Source organism: Camelus ferus, chromosome 23, assembly GCF_009834535.1.
Source record: "Camelus ferus isolate YT-003-E chromosome 23, BCGSAC_Cfer_1.0, whole genome shotgun sequence".
Classification (NCBI taxonomy): Eukaryota; Metazoa; Chordata; class Mammalia; order Artiodactyla; family Camelidae; genus Camelus; species Camelus ferus.
In genome coordinates, this window is record NC_045718.1 from 33,404,226 (window position 1) to 33,422,107 (window position 17,882).

The 17,882-nt window shown below is 38.3% G+C and overlaps 1 protein-coding gene and 1 long non-coding RNA gene across 3 annotated transcripts in view; one reads left to right on the top strand and one right to left on the bottom strand.

The window, feature by feature from the left end:
* Positions 1 to 2: 2 nt before the first annotated feature.
* On the top strand, positions 3 to 17,299 carry LOC116659284. Its single transcript, XR_004314559.1, has 6 exons — positions 3 to 142; positions 3,433 to 3,685; positions 15,371 to 15,411; positions 15,509 to 15,562; positions 15,828 to 16,077; positions 16,988 to 17,299. It is a non-coding gene; the product is annotated as an uncharacterized LOC116659284 (long non-coding RNA).
* The window catches only part of MARK1 (microtubule affinity regulating kinase 1), a 97,507-nt gene continuing 91,877 nt past the window's right edge, over positions 12,253 to 17,882 (bottom strand). For both annotated transcript variants that reach the window (XM_032466662.1, XM_032466661.1), the window contains one exon: positions 12,253 to 14,378. In XM_032466662.1, coding sequence (XP_032322553.1) covers positions 14,024 to 14,378 — 355 coding nt within the window. In that variant the 3' untranslated portion in view covers positions 12,253 to 14,023. The remainder of the gene's footprint in view (positions 14,379 to 17,882) is intronic.

Sequence of the window (17,882 nt, forward strand, 5' to 3'; positions counted from 1 at the left end):
AGGGTGGCGGCTCCACCAGGGTCTGGCCTTCGGGCGGCCAGCCCCAGCCGCTGGCATCCCGCTGACCAAAGGGGTGAGGAACACCCTGAAAGCTCAACGCACAATGATCACGCAAAGCACGTTCAACTGCACTCGCGACGAAGTAAGTGAACCCCAAATAGTGAGACTTCATTTGCCCACGTGCAGACTGGCAGAGATGATACCAATGATGATGATGGTGGTGGTGATCGTAAAAGATTATACCCAGTGCTGCTGAGGATATGGTGAGATAATGGTTATAATACAGTGTTCATCGGATGCAGACTGGAGACAAGCTTTTGGATAGGCAATCAGGAAATATTTATCAAAAGTTCTGAAAAACAGCTATAGTTTTCCGTGTGCCTCTGCTGAGGAAACATTCAGAAACACAAAGCAGTGTGTCCACAGTGTTAATCGCAGTCTGACTCCAGGCAGAAAGTGAAGCAAACCAATAGGGGTGGGCAAGCTAAATTCTGGTGCAAGAATATGACATCATATGATGGAAACATTAAAAATCACGATTTTCAAGAATATCGCTCTAGTAGATATGCATTCTCAGATATGTGAATCTCTGTTCAGAATGCCTTGCTTTCTTATGTGACTAAATATCTTTTAAAGTATTAATATGTCCTTAAGTATACTTTAAAGCAGTAATATTATAATAATACTTTAATACTATAAAAATGTGTGATACATTTAAGAATAATTTGGATATATTGCAATAAGTACATAAAATATTCTTAATTTAGCACATTAGAATATCAAAAATTAGTTTTGTGATTCCAACTTAAAGTGTAAAATCAAATAGTAGATTGGGACTTACAAGTTTTACTTGAAAGGGATACAAACTTTAGTCGAATTTACTGTAAGAAGTTCATAGTCTTAGGAGTTTGAAATTTATAGATACTGACAGGTATATACAGAATAGATAAACAAGTTTATACTCTATAGCATAGGGAAATATATAGAAGATCTTGTGGTAGCTCATGTGAAAAAGAATGTGAAAATGAATATATGTATATTCATGTATGACTGAAAAATTGTGCTCTACACCAGAAATTGACACAACATTGTAAACTTATTATAACTCAATAAAATTAAAAAAAAAAAAAGAATTTCACAGTCTTGTACATAGTTGAAGTACTTGAAAAGCAAATCACATAAATTAAATTTATAAAAGTCACTTAAAATGTTTAAGATAATTAAAGTAAGTGAATAATAAAAACCCCTTACAGTGACTGTTAAATTTTATTAGATTTATACATAAAATGAAACAATACTGAATTTAAAAGGTGATGGGGAGCCTGATTTGTGGATTTGTAACTTTACTAAAATAGCAATTAATTTATAAACAAAAGCAGATCCTAACTGTCCCTTTTCTGAGTACAAAACTGACCTCAGAGACCCTCCTCCCCGACTACATATCAAATGGAGACATAGGTGGAATGTTTTGGGATTGAAAGTGTACATTTTTGTCCATAGAAATACTTTTTAAATATCACAACAACATTTGGCTTTACTGTTAAAGACCAAACACTAGAGCAACTGAAAATTGACCCCCCCCCCCCCGGTTAAGTCTCTATAAGCAGTGAGCAAGCAGGACTCAAGGAGATGTCATCAGACTCCGTCTGTATGTAGCTCACCATTGTCTCTTTAGAAATTATTCAGGGCAGGGAGTGCTTCCCTTGCTCCTGCGTGAAAACTGAGGCAGTCCTGTCATTTTTGTGATTGCACAGTAGTAATCAAAAATCCCAAAGTTGCAAATATGTTCACAGTCTATATAATTGCAAATCTTACAATGTCCAATTCCTTGTAATACCCAGAGACTTGACCTTAATTTAAAAGTGATCCTTTTTACTCCCACAGAAAAAAAAAGCCAACACCTGCAGGACTGTGCTGACTAGTAGAAGCAACAAAAACAGAAGCATGGCTTCACCCCAGTAGGCCTTTCAAAGCTCTTTGGAGTGCACTCGGTTATAAGCTAACTTGTTAAATTCCCTCCCGGACCCGAGGAACTCTGGAACGAGTTCATCTCCTAACCTCTGCACACCAGAAAGAGAGCAGAAAGGGCTGAATGCCAATCCATAGGACTCTTTCCTTCCTGGTGAGAATTTAGGAACCTGTGCTCCAAAGGAGCACAACACTGGAGGGCTAAGATTCATGAATATCTACCATCAGTTGAGTTAAAAAAAATGCTTAGAGACCTCATAGTCTTAAAAATAATTGCTTATTTGGAATAACTTGCATAAAACAGTTACAGATATTTAATTGAAAGCAAAGTTTGCTTGTAGACATATAAAAGCTTAATATTTTAATCTTTTGTTTTGAAACAAATGTGTGAATTTGGAAAGAAACAAGGAGAGAGGAGGGATCTGTATGGACCTGAAGTTTTATGAATTAAAGTTGCTTAAGATGATTAGTTTATTTGGATAGGCTTAGACACAAGAAGAAACATATTTCTGGAGCTGAAGAGAACTTTATAAACAACAAAACAGACATAACTGGTTTAATTTTCCAAAGACTGCAGCTTAGAGTGAGAGGGGGAACAGTTTTGAATCCAAACTAAGTCTCAGTTTTAGGGCAGCCCCAAAAGGGAGGATGGTCACCACCCCCCACCTCTTCTCACGCTAATAATTTCTTTTTTTAAAAGATTACTTTTAATTTGGGAACTTCGATGTTAAATATCTTTTAGTTCAAAAAGGTGGTCAAAATAGATAGCATAATAGGAGGGGGGAAATTAAACATTTGCATTTAAGTATTTTCTTAAACAATGTATCTGTGGTAGATCTGTGGGAGTCCCATTCATGCAGATGCCAATGAATGCCAAGTTGGGAATTTCAGGCATAGGACATTTTTGTTTCATGTAAGGAGTTGGATTTCTGCAACAAAGATAAGGATCAAAGACTGGAGGTAAATGCAGTGTAAGCCTGGGGCTGCAGTTAAAGGAAATGTGCTACAATTGCAAAATGAGGGTCTTCCAGAAATTGTTTCTCCTGAAATCTAAAGGTTGGTTTTTTTTCTCTTTCCCAGAGAGAGTAAGCATTTTCCTGTCTTGTGTTTACTTCATGGGGCTGACAGTTAGGAGCCCACCGAGAGTCAGCTGAGCAGGAATTAGACCGAGCTCCCCTCTGGGCAGCCCAAACCTCAAACTTCTGGGCCATCACCGTCAAGGGGCCCAAGTGTTTGATCTTGTCAGCACTGGGGCCGGAAGGGAGCTGGAGCACAGAGTCAGCATCCGTTCGCGGCTGGCTTCTACACCAGCAGGGCCCTGGCATCAACCATGCTGGGAAAGTTCCAGAAAGCCTCCATGCTTCCCAGGGCTACCCTTCTGCCGCTTTCTCAGCACAATTCTGGGATAAGGGGGCCATGGTAGGGCCGAATGATTTGTTTATTTTTTATCTGGGGCTCTTCCAGATTCCAGTCTAGCTGCCAGCCTGCACGCCACTAAAAGCTTGGCTCTGTCCTGCTCACCCGCAGGAGTTCCCCTGCACCCAGCTCGGCGCCTGGGCCGGGGAATGCGGGCTGCACGGCTGGCTGCCCACCCATGAGAGGCTCGTCCTTCCCTGGAATTCCCTTCACCAAGGCTTCCCTGCGCCCGCCACCAGTGGATCGATCATGCGACATCAGAAGCAGAATCAGAAGTCTCCTGTGGATCAAGCTTTAAAGTGTAATGTATAACATTCAAAATCATTCTTCGACACTAGAACGGAATTATATCTTACTTGGTTGTATTTATCCAAAAGCAGCTGAAGATTTGGGAAGCAACTGAGCTGTTTGCATCTAATATTGATAATAGAAGAATGTTATGTGTAGAGAAATAAGGTCACAATTATGAGCTTATGAGTTAAAAGAATATTTCTGACAAAATCTGAAAAACCTGCATTGATATGTATTCTCCTTTGCCAACCATAGGCCATTCTAATATGTTCTAATATAATTAAAAAAAAGTCTTTTTCCCTGAAGGTTAAGATGTCTTAATAGCTGGTACTGTGTTTAGAAAACAGCAACATGGAAAATTATCCTGGTTTACATGTACTGTAAAACTAAATAATTATTTAGACCTGTATTTTGATATGACAACAGAATAGAGAAAAGAAATTTTTGAAGCTGATGGGGGGTAGGGGAAAAAGATCATTAAAAAGATCTCATGTTAGGATAGAATTTAGTACAATAAAAATTTAATTGGAGACGTGAAACTGTAGATTCTAAACACATTAAGAGAATTGAATAGGAGAAGTCAGAGTGTGTTTGTCTGGATTTAGCCAGAATGTGCAGACATAAATCTCACACATATAGCTGTGCACGAAGTCATTGTAGGTGAGCCAGACAGCGACTAAATGAAATTCCTGTTCAGTACACAGAAGGTGGAACTGCTGAGGTTTTTCTATTTACTGTCATGATGTGAAACAATGAAACTGACTTATCCTTTTGCCAGTGGCTGAATACAGCCCAAAGTAGAAAGCAGAAACTAAAACAGGAATAACTCAGAACTGTCAAATGCTTACCCCTGTAAACTGAAAATGAATGGAAACATTTGGACAGAACTTCACTAACAGAGAAAGTTACTTCAGAGCTCTCTAGACCAAAGAAATTTCACTCTATATCCTTTGGCTCACTCTAAGGACAAAGGCAAGAACAAACAAACTTGAATTTCATTTAAGAGTTTAATAATTACTATTAACACTGGTATCACTATTTTGGATCTGTTTCTTGTATTGGCAAGTAAAATAAATCAGTGATTCTATTAGCTTTGCATCAAGAGCTTCAGAGTGACAATTGTACGAGTCACTTATGATAAAACAAAAGAAGATACAGTTATAGCTTGAATATAAGATTAAAAATTTAAATATGGTTGTGGGTAATATTAGGACTAAATTGAAAATTACTATGAACTTATTACATATGTGTGTCTGTACATATGTGCAGATAGATAGATAAATGGGTAAATAGATATTTTTTTTCCATCTCTATCCACCAAAATGGCCTATAGGTCACATCGTCCTAGGAGCACAAAGTCAAATAAGCACTTCTAGTGCTCACAGTTTGGTCTCTGATATCAATTTCCACTGAAAGGAAATGGGGCTTAGAAAAATGGGCTGATTGCAGATCTGTGATGGGGAAAGTATAAGATGGCCTTTGTTACTAGAAAGCAAATACTTTAAAAAAAATTGTGCATTTAGGCTACATGGACCAGTTAAAGGATTGCTTTGGCTAACAGCATTTTGGCCAAAACATACACATGTGCGCATACACACACACACACACATACACAAAACTAATGACCACAAATAATTGAAACAAATTTAGTCAATGAAAAGCCATTCTAAGAGGAAAAAAAAATGTACAGTATATAAAGAATGTGGTTATAAAAGACTGGCTTTTGGATGTTATTTTTATCTCTCTAGGTTTTTGGCCCTGTTAGATTCACACAGTATGAAAACAATGTTGAATTCCATCAAGCTTCAGAGAACTTATGAAAGCATTACATTTTGATATGAGGGATCCAATGGAATGAAACCGAGGTGCTTTTCTAGCCAGATAAAAAGACATTTAAACAACCTGAGTGAATCAAAAACGTGCAAAATTCAACTGAAGCAGTAAAGGGCGTTAGTCATATCTGTGAGCTCTCAGAAGAAACAAACATGCTCTTAGATAAATCTAGAGAATATGGGCCACGAGACCAAGTGCTTTTCAGGGGCAATGGGGTGTCTGCTTGTATAGACAGGACACAAGTGAATCCTGGACAGGGATTTCTCTGACCCCTAGTGGTTCTCTCTGGTAATAACTGGAACTAACAACAATTTCAATGTGTCAAAAATTTTGAAAAGATCTCAGCTTTTCACTGTTGAGTATAATGTTAGCTGTGGGCTTGTCACACATGGCCTTTATTATGTTGAGGTATGTTCCTTCTATGACTACTTTTTGCAAAGTTCTTACCATAAATGGATGTTGAATTTTGTCAAAAGATTTTTCTCCATCTATTGAGATGATCATGATTTTTATTCTTCAGTTTGTTAATATAGTGTATCATATTGATTGATTTGCAGATATTGAACTATCCTTGTATCCTTGGGTTAAAATCCACTTGATCATGCTGTATGATCATTTTAATATATTGTGGAATTTGGTTTGCTAATATTTTGTTGAGGATTTTTACATCTATGGTCATTAGTGTGACTGGCCTGTAATTTTCCTTTTCTGTGGTGTCTTTGTCTGGTTTTGGTATCAGGCAGATGCTGGCCTCGTAAACTGTATTTGAACATGTTTCTTCCTCTTCAAATTGTTGGAATAGTTTGAGGATAGGTGTTACCTCTTCTTGAAATGTTTGATGGAATTCACCTGTGAAGCTGTCTGGTCCTGGACTTTTTTTGTTTTTTTGGGAAGTTCGTTTGTTTGTTTGTTTGTTTTATTACTAATTCAATTTCATTACTGGTAATTTTATGTTCATATTTTCTATTTCTTCCTGATTTGGTCTTGGGAGATTGTATCTATATAGGATTCTATCCATTCGTTCTAGGTTGCCCACTTTATTGACATATAATTGTTTGTAGTAATCTAATGATCTTTTGTATTTCTGTGCTGTCAGCTTTAACTTCTGCTTCATTTCTGATTTTATTTATTTGGGGCCGCTCTATTTTTCTTTGTGAGTCTGGCGAAAGACTTACCCATTTTGCTTGTCTTTTCAGAGAACTAGCTATTAGCTTCATTGATTTTTTCTATTTTTTAAAAATCTCCATTTCATTCATTTCTGCTCTGATCTTTATTATTTCTTTCCTTCTACTATCTTTGAGTCTTTGTTGTTGTTGTTCATCTTTTTCTAGATCCTTTAGGTGTAAGTTTAGGTTGTTTGAGATTTTTCTTGTTCCCTGAGATAAGTTTGTATTGCCATTAACCTCCCTCTTAAAACTGCTTTTGCTACGTCCCATAGATTTTGGATTTTTTCATTTTTATTTGTCTCCAGTTATTTTTTGATTTCTTCTTTAATTTCTTCAGTGACCCATTTGATTGTCTATTAGCATATTGTTTAGCCTCAGCATATTTGTCTTTTTTGCAGTGTTTTTCTTGTAGCTGATTTCTAGGCCATAGTGTTGTGGTTTGAAAAATGCCTGCTTTCAATTTTTAAAAATTTATTGAGACTTGTTTTCTGGCTTAGTTTGTGATCTGTCCCAGAGAATGTTCCATGTGTACTTGAAAAGAATGTGTTTTCTGCTGCTTTGGGATGGAATGTTCTATATGTGTCATTTAAGGCGTGTTTCCTTGTTGATTTTGTCTGAATGATCTGTTCACTAATGTAAATGGAGTGTTAAAGTTCCTTATTCTTATTGCGTCCCTGTCAATGTCAGGGGGTTTCTGGGCCTGGTCCTGGACCACTGATGTGCATGTCCAGGTTCTGGGGTGGCTGGCTGCATGTCTCTGGAGGTCCAGCACTGCTGCTGGCCTGCTGCTGTGTAAGGTCAGGTCGCAGGACTGGTGTTGACCAGCTGGTGGGTAGGTAAGTCTCCAGGGCTAACAAGCTACAAGGAGGACTCCAGTATGGTGCTTGTCAGCACCACTGTTCTCCTGGTAGAACAAGCTCCCAGGAGTGGTTGCCATCAGTGTCCCTGTCCACAGGGGGAGTTCCAGTTGCCTTCTCTCTAGGAGGCTCTCTAATATCAGCAAGTGGGTTTTACCCAGGCTCCTTTCAAATAACAACTCTGCAACTGGGTCTCAGAGCATGTGAGATTTTTCACGTGCCCTTTAAGAGTGAGGTCTGTTTCCTATAGCCCTTCTCAACACAAGCCCCACTGGCCTTCAAAGCCACACATTCTAGGGGCTCATCTTCCCAGTGCAGGACCCCCAGGCTGGGGAGCCTGTTGTGGGACTTGGACCCTTCACTCCTTGGGAAGAAGCTCTGCTTTGTGATTATCCTTCTGTTTGTGGGTTGCCTACAAGGGGTGTGGGCCTTGCTTATACCACATCTTCGCCCCTCCTATCCATCTCATTTTGGTTCCTTCTTCCTATCTTTAGTTGGGGGAGATCTTTTCTGCTAGTCTCTAGCCTGTTCTCATCAATAGTTGCTCTGTAAATAGTTGTAATTTTGATGTGCCTGTGAGAAGTGCTCAGGCTCTTCCTACTCCACTATCTTAATCACCCTCTCCCCATCACCTCTTCTTTATTCATTCATTCATCAATGGATTCTTAGGTTGTTTCCATGGCTTGGATATTGTGAATAATGCTCCAATGAAAACAAGGGTGCAGATATATTTTCAAGTTAGTGTTTTGTTTCCTTTAGACAAATACCCAGAAGTGAAATTGCTGAATCATATGGTAGTTCTATTTTTTTGAGCAATTTCCATACTGTTCTCCATAGTGGCTGCACCAATTTACATTCCCACCAACGTTGCACAAGTGTTCCCTTTTTCCCACATATTTTTTTTTTTGCCAGCATTTGTTATCTCATCTTTTTGGTAACAGCCATTCTAACTGGTGTTAGGTAGTATCTCACTGTGGTTCAGATGCCCCTTTCCCTGGTGGTTAGTGATGTCAAGTACCTTTTCATGAACTTACTGGCCATCTATGTATGTTCTTTGGTAAGATGTTTATTCAGATCCTTGGTCCATTTTTTAAATTGGATTTTTAAAATTTAAAATTTTCTGCTATTGAGTAGGATGAGTTCTTTATATATTTTACATCTTAATCCCTTATCAGATACATGATTTGTAAATATTTTCTCTAATTCTGTAGGTTGCCCTTTCATTTTGTTAATGGCTTCCTTGGCTGTGCAGCTTTTTAGTTTAGTGTCGTAAATCCACTTGATTGTTTTTGCTTTTGTTGTCTTTGCTTTTGGTGTCAAATGAAAGAAATCATTGCCAAAAGTCAAGGAGCTTACCATCTGTTTTCTTCTAGGACTTCTATCGTCTCAGGTCCTAAAAGTTGGCACGCCAGATGAGAGGGTCAAACTCTTTGCTTCTCAGGTAGCTGGGAGTCAAGTTCCCTCTTGATTAAGATGCTGAGCCGTGGAGTGGGGTTTACTGTCGGGTTGTGTCTTAGCCTCTCCTACCCATTTTGATGTGAGGTTTTGTTTTGTTTTTCCTCAGTCCAATGCGGTTCAAACTATGAGTTGCTAGTTTTTGGATTTCTTTCAGAGGAAACTGTTTCATATGCAGTTGTAGATTCAGTGTATCCATGGAAGTTGGTGAGTTCAGGATCCTTCCACATCACCACCTTGAACAAGAACGAGCTTATCTATAGTTTTAAAAATTTTTGAACATGCATTGTTTCTGACCAAAAAGTCTGCTGTCATTCTTATAATTGTTCCTCCTTCCGTAATGTCTTTTTTTCCTGTGGTTGATTTTAAGTTGCTTTTGTGGTTTTTAATCACTAGTTTTAAAGCAATTAGATGGCTATGTCTTGGTATATTTTCTTCATGTTCCTTGACTCTGTAACTTGCTAAACATTTTGGGTCTGTGGGTTTATAATTTTCAGCAAATTCAGAAAAACTTTGGCCATTACACCTTCAAGTGTTTTTTTCCTCTGCTCTCTTCTTTTCCTCAGACTTTACACATACATTAGGCTGGTTAGGGTTGTCCAAAAGTTCTCTGATGCAGTCCTCTTTTTGCTGTTTCATTTTGGATAGCTTCTATTGCTATGTCTTCAAGTTCACGGCCTTTTTCTTATCTGCTAATCCCATCCAGCATGTTTTTCTTCTCAGAAATTGTAATTTTCATTTCTAGATGTCTGAACTATGTTTTTTTTTAATACCACTCGTGTCTCTACTTAATATATTTGATCTTTTCTCTATCTCTTTAAACAAATAAAATACAGTTACAATTATTTTTAGTGTCCTTGGAACAGTTACAGTAACTTGTAGTGTCCCTGTCTACTAATTCTATCATTTTTATTTCTGGGTCAATGGCAACTGGTTTTTTTCTCCTCACTGTGAGTTGTATTTTCCTACATGTTTGCATGCAGGAAAACTTTTGAATGGACGCTAAACACAGTGAATATTACCATGTTGGGTGATGCACATTTTGTATTCGTATTAATATTCTTGTGGTCTGTTCTGGAACATATTTAGAAATAGTTATCCTGGATATTACTTATTAAACTCTGCTAAGCAGGACCAATGCAGTATTTAATCTAGGGCTACTTAGTTCCCACCACTGAGGCAGAACTTTTGAGTACTCTACCCACTGACCCAGGAATTATGAGGTTTCCCACTATGGCAGGTGGAAACAGGCACTACTTCTGTATGAGGTTTGATGGTTGTTCCCTCTAATGCTTTTGGGTAGGTCTTTCGCTGGCCTCATGTATTTTTCTCACAAACATGTGCCGATCTCTGCATATCTCTGGAGTTTTGCTATAGCTCTCTTCCCTCCAGACTTTAGCTGTCTTGGTCTCCTGGTCTCTCAGCTCTGACTCCTCAATGAGGATGCACACCAGGTTCCACGTGGGTTCCCCCTCTGTATGTCACAGTGAGACGTTCTCTCAAGGCAGGTGTCTGAGTCAATCACAGGGCTCACTTCACTTGTTTCCTCTTGGGGATCACTGTCCTTCACTGACTGATACCCCGTGCCTCAAAAGTATTTCATGAAAATGAACACACTGTATGAATCTGCTGTTTCACATATTTTGTGCTTTTTTCGTATTTTACGTGGAAGGATAACTCCAGTACTTGTTATCCACGGTAAATGAAAGTGGAAGTCTTCACAAGCAAGCTGAAAACTTGAATCATATGCCAGGAAGCTCTCCCTGCCACCCACTCACGCTTTTTATAGTCCACAACCTACTAGCGATATCTTGTTGATACATCTTTTGCAATCTCTCAAATATACCCCACTTTGATCCTGTGTTAACCAGTTCTATCTAGACTATTTCATACATGTTTTATTGCTAATACTTCTGAAAAGATCTTCGTGGCCCTAGCCTTAGATCATCCCACACGTTTTTATTAGATTCAGATTTTTTTTTTTTTTTACTGTTTTCCGAGAACCTAAAATCTGATGTATACTGGCACTTGCCAGAATTGCTAAATTAGCAAATTGCTCCTCTTTTTACAACCAATCTGTTAAGCATTTCCTGGCCTTGAAGAGCCCTAATTGCTCCCCTCTACCCACAGATCAAGTCCAAGCTGAGGCTGCCAATCAATGCTTTACATAACCTTCTATTCATCAACTTAGGTGAACCCTGTCATTCCCTAGAATAAATGGTTCATTTCTGACGTGTGTCACTCTGCCTTTTAAATTTTATTCATACTCAAACCCCTCAAAAGCCTCTCCTTTCTCATGTTCATACAGAACTCACCCTTCTCTGAACGCCGATAGCATCTCCTGTTTGCGCTTGTTTGAGCACTTTTGCTTTTATCTGGGTGCGGTTTTTTGGGTTTTATGTGTGTTTACATTTTGTCTTCCCAAGTGGACCAAAATCTTGAAGCAGGAACCCTCTTTCACAATTCCTGTACATGTCTTAAGACACAGTAAGTACCTCAATAGATATTTTTTAAATGAAGGCAGATATCTTGATTAATTTACACATGCTGATGGAACCACTTATTTAACACTAAATTGGTGTCTCAGTCATTAAATGTTATTTTTGTTGCCTACACTGTGAAATGATACCATTGGTGAAAATCATTCCACAATAAAGTCTTTTGGGTTTTAAATCAAATCCTACCTTAGAAAATATTATTGGGTCAAGATTCTGGAGTATGTTTCGTCTTATTATTTATCAAAATTTTATTTATCAAATTAAATACTGTGCCCCAGTCTCTACAAAATAATTTAATATTAGGGGTGTTATATCAAATAATACTTAAACAGAAATGAAGGAAATCCTATCACAATAGCCAGTGAACATAAACTGGTATTTATTTATGCAAACATAGTGTAAAATTCCTCTGAATCTTCAAAAAAAAGTTATGTTGTCATATAAAGTGGGGAAATCTAAAGTGAATATCAAGGTTTCATTTTTAGTTCATAAAAAATATTTAAGTAAAATTCCTTGCCACAAGCACAGAAGAGTTAACCAGAGTGAGAAAATGTCAAAAAAACGTCAGTTTCTACCTTGGAAAAGACACAGCTATTTTTTAAAAAGTGTTTCAACTGATAGGAATTCCAATAAGAAAGGTTAAATTTTTCTTGTCATAATGACATCTTCAAAGTCTATGTAGCTTCACACCCTGCCAACTAGCTTTAGAACACACAAAATAAACACCCCGTACAGAATACTTCGGCACTAGAAAACAGGTAATTCACATTCTGACAAAGAGCAAAAGACAAGTGCTTTATTATGAGAACTGTTCAAGTAAAATTTCAGTGTGCACCAGTGAAAGTGAATAAAGATTTGCATCGATTTTTTTTTGAATGAACACTAGGTTAAAAAGGGGCTACATAGTTGTTTTTTTTTTTCCTTCCCCAAACACCATCCTTTGCTAAGGCAAAAATACACTTCATTTTAGAACAGAACTGTTACAGAAGAAAGCTACGTCACAGTACAGCACAGATCACCCTAGTCTGGGAGCCACCATGGGATGGCACGTCACCTCCACTTAGAGCTTTCCACTGTAGGCTAGAATTACAGTATTCATCACAGCTTTATTTCTCTGGAAACTGATAAAGTTTGAATACACTTTCTATTTCTCAGGAGTGTGCAGATGGGGCCCATATGTTGATATTACAGCAATTACAACATTAAATAACATTGCACAGTCAACCTCCAAGGCTAATTCAGTATAAAATAACAAGTATGAAAACATACCTTTACTAGTGGTTTTTACATCACATACGTCACTAATTAGGAAAGGAAAGTGGGCAAATGCCCGATTACAACGCTGCACATTGTTGGCATTAACGATGTGGAATAAATACAAGAAATCTGGCAAAATATTAAAAACAAACAGGTTACAGGGAAACAAACTGAATGACCACATAAGCGCAAATCAATAATACACTGCTATAAATAGTATGTTCTGCTCAGAAGTCTCCTAAGCACTTACAGGTATTACTCGGTCGGGGGGGGATGAAGAGGCTGGAGGAACATGAGGCAAACATTCCCAGTGCCAGTTGATTCCTGAGGAGGCATTACTTCCTAGCTGATGCATTGACCAACACTGTCAAGGTGAGTCTGTGCTATGAAACAGTCCCAGTATTACTGTATTTCCGCAATTAACGCCGTGGGATTTGGAAGGCAGCAAACCTAAGTGACAGTTTACGTTATAATAGCAGACGAAGTTTTGATTCTTTTTCATTTTGCTGCTACAATTAGCAGTGGGCCAGAAAATACTTCAACATTCAAAAGAAATCTGATGGAGGTTTAACTTCTTCTTCCCCAGTACTTCTTAGGTAGCTCAAGGCAAAGCTATTATTATTTTCATGTACTTTATTTTAAAAACTCTAAGTGCCAACACTGTAAACATTTTGCATCTTTTCAACTAAACCTTGTCTGATAACAAGGATGAGCGCAGAGATAAGCAGGAATAATTCTGTAGATAATAAAGCTGATCTATTTATCAGCTTCTGGTTTAAATTTAAATATGGTTTAAAAATAATCTTTAAAAGTCCATGCTACAATTGTAAAGACTCTTTCTGCGCACTTGTAATTCTGGACACAATTTTCAAAATTGCATGATGGAGGTAAGAATTTTAAAACCCACCAGAATGTAAATAACAGAAAGAACATTTTCAACTCAAAGCATCAAACGTACATTTACGTGCAGAAATCTAGACAACTATACAAGTTTTTAAGCAATCATCTGTTTTATTATACAACTCTATAAACAGAAAATGAACAGAAATACACAATATACTTACCTGTACATGTGAACCTACTTTTTTAGCTACAGATATTTATTATAGTTCATACTGACTTTAATTTTACAGTTCATAACTATGTATAACCTTATTGCAATAAAGGCCAATTTCTACATGGGGAGATTCACAGGCCAATCACATTAGGCATTACCAGTACATTCAAAAACTGTACCTCATGTACGGATGTATCTTCCCTGATCCTGCAAATTTGAGTTTCTTTACAGCTTAAGCTCATTTGCTATTTTAGATGCAATGTTCTTAAAGGCAATAGATGTCCCAGATATTCGCTTGAAGCGGACCCCATTGAGTGACAGCCGTGGCAACTTGCAGACTTCCATCTCCCACTGCACGAGGCTATCCTGCCTGGCATCTCCATGGACACAGAAAAGCAGAAACCTCTCCTTCTGTTCATAATCACAGTTATTTGCATCTAACACTTTCCGGATTTCTCTCATCATGTCATTGGGGTCCATTGAACTAGTGGTCTTCATACTCCACGTGAACCGCAAAGAACGGGGCTTGGAATCTTTACCTTCCTCCTTGTCTCTTTCTTTTGGTTCCCCTGTTGTACTTCTGGAAGAAGAGGGCAAGGGGGAAAATGGAAACAAAAATTCCATTCAGCAAAGAAATCAAAACACATGTAAAATCTAAGTGGTCATAGTTCAGTGCTAATAAAACTACCCAATTTGCAGACTACCCTCAAATAGAGACAAGGATTTACATCATCTTGCTGTTACAAAAATCAGGCCCCAGGACACCATCTGTTTTGACTCTTATTAATATCTTTGATTTAAAATAGCATATTAAATGTGCTTGTTTGTGGGAATTAAATTTGGTTCTGAAAGTGAAGAACTAAATACTTTTTTTCTCCATACTCTGTTTAAGTTTGCAAATGCAGATCCTCCAATTTCTGTATATTTATACAAAATGGAGACTACTAGCATTCTGCTTATCAATGCACATTTTTGAAATATAAAGAAAAATTTCCTTTTCTCTACTCTTTTTGGGTAGGAGGAGGACTGGGGACAGGGATAGCAGTAAGGGCTACAGATTATTTACACCTGATAATGTTGAGGAATAACACTGTGCTACAACGGAGTAAAGCCACCAGGTCATACCACACATAGGGGTGCAGACCTCAGTTCTTCTAATGATTTCAGCACTTTCCTAAAGACATCCTTAAAACAGTCTACAAGACTCCACATGACAGACACTCCAACTCTTACCTCCTATTATTTCCCTCCTTGCTTACTCCCATCAAGGCACATTGACTTCCAGACTATTCTTTGAGCATACAGGGTATGTTTTTGCTTTAAAGCTTTAACAGAGGCTGTTCCCTCTGCCATGAATGCTTTTCCCTCAGATAGCTGCATGACTTCTTTCAAATTTCTGCTCACTTTCTCCTTGTGATCTACCCTTACCACCCTACTGCACCCCCAACTCCTACCCTGGCAGGGCCAACCTCCTTACCTTGCTCTATTTCCCCTTCTAGAGTGCTCATATTCTTTTGTACTATTTAATTCATTTACTTATGTTTATTATTTATTATCTGTCTCCACCACTAGATTGTAAATTCCAGGAGGACAAGGAGTTCTGTTTTGTTCAGGTATGTCTCACGCATCTAGAACTGTGCTGGGCAAATAGTAGGTGATTAACACATATCTGTTAAGTGAGTCAAGCTTATTGTATTTTCCTTATTGTAGGTCTGCCGTAAATAATACAGAACCAGAAAACCTACTTCAAATAATCAAAGAAAGGTAAAATTCATAAATTATTTATGATTCAGAAGGCCCTATCATTAAATTTGTTGAGTAATTATCCAAACATAGATGCTGCAATTTTAACTTGTTAATCTAGCTCACTTATATGTGATTTGAAGAAATGATACATTTGAAAGTTTGTATTCTACTATATAAATATTTCATATCAATATTATCATATAACGTATATTCATGTATACAGTTATATGTATATATAAATCTTTATGTATACATTTATGCATGTTTTCCTTCTCATTCCTAGATATCTGAGCTGATAAAGTTCTGCCAACCACGCAAGCTTAGAAAATCAGGAAAGGAGTAAGCAGAGAAAATAAATTTCCAAAGACTATTAAATAAGTATGGAGACGCTTTATCTCAGTGTCTCCTCTATCGTTCTCTTTCAGCTCCCTGAATCTGGGCCACAGCATCACAGGCCTCTGGGAGTGCAGATCTGACCAGAGTCATTCACCAGGACCACACGGACAGTGGGGGCTATGGAATTAGCTGCTAGGGTAGGAAGGCACCCAAAGACCCCTTGATGGAACACTCCTTTAAAAACAGAACTGTTGACTAGGGAATTTAAATTGCTTCTCTGAGGTAATCAAGCTAATGAGTTGAAAAGTGAAGACCAGAAATTAGGTGTTTCATTCCAAGTCTAGTTTTTCTTTCATTCCACCAAGGAAGCCCAGTAACCTTAAGACAACAGGCACATACCAAGATATTTTTCTACACGTCTCTCAGGGGCATCACCACTGGGAACACTAACTGTAAAAGAGCCTGGAAATGCTGACAGCAGTAACACTGATGGATTCCTACTAGGTACCAGGAGCGGGTCTAGGTGCCTGACCTGTATCACTCACTCATCTGCCCCTCACAACAACCCTGGGAGGCAGTCAGAAGGAGGAAACAGGGGCACGAGCGTTAGAGTAACCTCCTTAAAGTTACACAGCTAGGTAGGTGGTACAACACAGCTCAGACCCACACGGTCTGGCTCGAAGCCCGTGCTGTTCCCCATCAAGCCCACGCATCTCTCTGAAGTGACAGACCCTCACTAACTGGTTCGGTCCCACTGATGCTCCTTACTGCTCCTTCATCTGTAAAACGGATACTCTTCACTTGGCTGTTATGAGGATTAAATGACCAGCCCATACCTTACAGACAGTAGGTACTCAGTAAGTTTGTTCAAAAGCAAAAAAAGAAAACAAAACAATGACCAAACAAAAGAGACATTTAGTCACACTGAAAAGATAAAGTGCATGCAGATTAATCACACCATCATCAGCCACTTGGGACATTACACACTATTAAATGTCTCAGAGGAAAATCGAGTAGAAAGATAGGATGAGATGCAAGAAGGGGGCTCAAGAGTGATGCCCAGGTGAGGGAGGGGCTAAAACAAAGTCCTACACGTTTATTTAACAGGCAGAAGAGTTAAAATATCTGTCCTGCCTCTCTTTGGCTCCCTACTACGGTGACTCAGATGCCTCATTCAATGAAGAAAATATTTCAGCTGTTATGACTACACACATACCTGGCACGGTCTGTACAAAAGACTACACAGGAATGCTCAATAAAGTTTTTCCCCAGCGCCCTGTGTTTTACACTTCAAATAATTTTAAAAAGGAGAAAATACATGGAGGCTTGTGTTCAGCTGGTCAAATTTAATGCCTGAAATGAAGGCAGGCCTCTGCCTTGCCGAGGAACTGCTTGTCAAGGTTCTGAGATTTATATTGGACTCTTAATGCTGATGTACATTCAAGATAACTGAATGCCTTCAATTCTTAAATTTCCCATTTATAAATACGAACACAAGTACTAACATGTCATTAACGTGGCCCCAGCCCAGAGGCATCAGTGCCACCCACCCCCCGATCACAAACCCTGGGGTGAGGGGCCCAGCCACCTGTTTTATCAATCACCTGGTTCTGACTGTGCTCAAGTTGGAGACCCACTGCTAAAACGAGCACACAGCCAGCATTAATGCCAAAAAACCCATAAAATATGGTGAGGTGAGAGTTTTAAAATGTGGTCGGCCACTGAAGAGCCACCTAAGATACATTACTAATATCAGATCTTCCTGTATCTTTGGATTCCTCCATGTTCTGGGTTATTCGACTAAGTCTAATTTTATTTACATCATTTTAGTGAGAAAAGGATCAGTATATTTTAATCTACTAATTCTTCTGCTAAGATATGTTTTGTAGGACAGAAAGGCTATAAAGCACACAATTCAAAATAATGTTTAGAAAACACAAAAGTTGATTAACTTAAACTTAATAAATGCTCGGCAACATTAGGAAAACCCATACCAATATAA